This window comes from Oncorhynchus masou, chromosome 5, assembly GCF_036934945.1.
Source record: "Oncorhynchus masou masou isolate Uvic2021 chromosome 5, UVic_Omas_1.1, whole genome shotgun sequence".
NCBI classification, from domain to species: Eukaryota; Metazoa; Chordata; class Actinopteri; order Salmoniformes; family Salmonidae; genus Oncorhynchus; species Oncorhynchus masou.
Genome location: NC_088216.1, coordinates 4,268,372 through 4,270,871, shown reverse-complemented (window position 1 = coordinate 4,270,871; position 2,500 = coordinate 4,268,372). Strand labels below are relative to the sequence as shown.

At 51.9% G+C, this 2,500-nt stretch overlaps 1 protein-coding gene across 1 annotated transcript in view; it reads right to left on the bottom strand.

Annotated features, from left to right (window-relative positions):
• The window catches only part of LOC135525690 (adhesion G protein-coupled receptor E5-like), a 45,885-nt gene that overhangs the window by 13,818 nt on the left and 29,567 nt on the right, over nucleotides 1-2,500 (bottom strand). Inside the window, exons 7-8 of the mRNA XM_064953478.1 lie at nucleotides 2,152-2,337; nucleotides 995-1,189 (exon numbers count right to left, since the gene is read on the bottom strand). Of these exons, the coding sequence (XP_064809550.1) occupies nucleotides 995-1,189; nucleotides 2,152-2,337 (381 nt within the window). The remainder of the gene's footprint in view (nucleotides 1-994; nucleotides 1,190-2,151; nucleotides 2,338-2,500) is intronic.

The window sequence follows — 2,500 nt, the reverse complement described above, 5'->3', positions numbered from 1 at the left end:
GAGAGGAGAGGAGAGGAGAGGAGAGGAGAGGAGAGGAGAGGGAGAGGAGAGGAGAGGAGAGGAGAGGAGAGGAGAGGAGAGGAGAGGACAGAGGGAGGAGAGAAGAGGACAGGGGGAGAGAGGGAAGAGAGGAGAATACAGTGGGAGAGAGGGAGGAGAGGAGAGGACAGGGGGACAGAGGGAGGATAGGAGAGGACAGGGGGGAGGAGAGGGGCAATAGGATGGGAGGAGGAGAGTTGTAGAGGGACAAGAGGTAGGGTAGGAGAAGAAGAGGAGGAGAGAGGGGCAAGAGGGAGGAGAGGAGGAGATGGGAAGAGTGGTGGCTAAAGTTAACACTGGCTACATTTGTAGTGGCTGTAAAGAAAACTGAACCATGGATTCCAGATTCTCCAGGCCTATTGACTTTCAGGGTGAGGAACCATCTAACGTTAAGTTAGAAAACACAGAACTCATCCTTTAAATGTGTTTGTCCACCTTGTTCTGTGTTTGTTACCCACCTTGTTCTGTGTCCGTTACCCACCTTGTTCTGTGTCCGTTACCCACCTTGTTCTGTGTCCGTTACCCACCTTGTTCTGTGTCCGTTACCCACCTTGTTCTGTGTCCGTTACCCACCTTGTTCTGTGTTTGTTACCCACCTTGTTCTGTGTCTGTTACCCACCTTGTTCTGTGTTTGTTACCCACCTTGTTCTGTGTTCGTTACCCACCTTGTTCTGTGTTCGTTACCCACCTTGTTCTGTGTCCGTTACCCACCTTGTTCTGTGTCTGTTACCCACCTTGTTCTGTGTCTGTTACCCACCTTGTTCTGTGTCTGTTACCCACCTTGTTCTGTGTCCGTTACCCACCTTGTTCTGTGTCTGTTACCCACCTTGTTCTGTGTCAGTTACCCACCTTGTTCTGTGTTTGTTACCCACTTGTTCTGTGTGTGAGGTGCTTGTGTGGAAGACACACATACATCTCCCACACACACACACAGTCCCCACATCCCTACACCCACCTTGCTCTGTGTGTGTGAGATACCGCTGAGGAAGACGAGGTCAGCGATGAAGAGGCAGACACAGAGGTGGAGGTGGATGGTGGTGCGTGTCCCCTGGATGGACCGACACAGCCAGAAGGTCAGGATGCACAGCAACAGACACACCACAGACAACGACAGACCCAGCCACGTCAACAGATGCAGCTCAAAGGTGTTCTGGAGAGAGACAGAGAGAGAGAGAGCAAGAGAGAGCGAGAGAGAGAGAGAGAGAGAGAGAGAGAGAGACACAGCGTGAGAGAGAGGATGAGAGAGAGAGAGGGCGAGAGAGAGAGAGGGCGAGAGAGAGAGAGAGGGGGGGAGAGAGAGAGAGAGAGAGAGGGGGCGAGAGAGAGAGAGAGAGAGAGAGACACAGCAAGAGAGAGAGGGTGAGAGAGAGAGAGGGCGAGAGAGAGAGGCGAGAGAGGGCGAGAGAGAGAGAGGAGAGAGAGAGAGAGAGAGAGAGAGAGAGAGAGAGAGAGAGAGGGCGAGAGAGAGAGAGAGAGAGAGAGAGAGAGCGAGAGAGAGAGGGAGAGAGAGAGAGCGAGAGAGAGAGGGAGAGAGAGAGAGATGGATGGAGGGAGGGATGGAGGGGAGGGAGGGAGGGAGGGAGGGAGGGAGGGGGAGGGAGGGAGGGAGGGAGGGAGGGAGGGAGGGAGGGAGGGAGGGAGGGAGGGAGGGAGGGAGGGAGGGAGGGAGGGAGGGAGGGAGGGAGGGAGGGAGGAAACAAACCAAATGTTGATCATTTCAAACCTTATTTATGACCACAGTGTTCCATCACAGCAGCAAGATGTGTGACCTGTTGCCACTATCTGCACATCGTTATAACACTGTATTTAGACATAATATGACATTTTAAACTTTTGTGTAATATTTACTGTACATTTTTTATTGTTTATTTCACTTTTGTTTATTATCTATCCCATGCCAATAGAGCCTCAGTTGGATATCATGTGTCAACATGTGTCAACTTGCAACAACACAGCCTTTATCTCACATAGCCTTTATCTCAACCTAGTAGCATTACCCAGTGTGTGTGTGTGTGTGTGTGTGTGTGTGTGTGTGTGTGTGTGTGTGTGTGTGTGTGTGTGTGTGTGTGTGTGTGTGTGTGTGTGTGTGTGTGTGTGTGTGTGTGTGTGTACCTTTATAGGGTAGAGGGCCATGAGAACAGCAAAGCTGCTAAGGTGGGAACAGGAACACACGGTGTGTGTAGAGTTAGACGTGACTTTGGTACAGCCACGACTTGACCACGCCCCTCCCTCTTCCTGGACACGCCCCTCCGACCAGAACACACAGGTGTAGTTCATCTCCACTGACTCCGCCCTCACCTGGGGGTGGGAAGAGAGAAGAGAGAGAGAGAGAGAGAGAGAGAGAGAGAGAGAGAGAGAGAGAGAGAGAAAGGAGTGAGAGAGAGAGAGACAGCGATGGAGAGAGTAATGGAGAGAGAGAGAGAGAGACAAAAAGGAGTGAGAGAGAGAGACAGCGATGGAG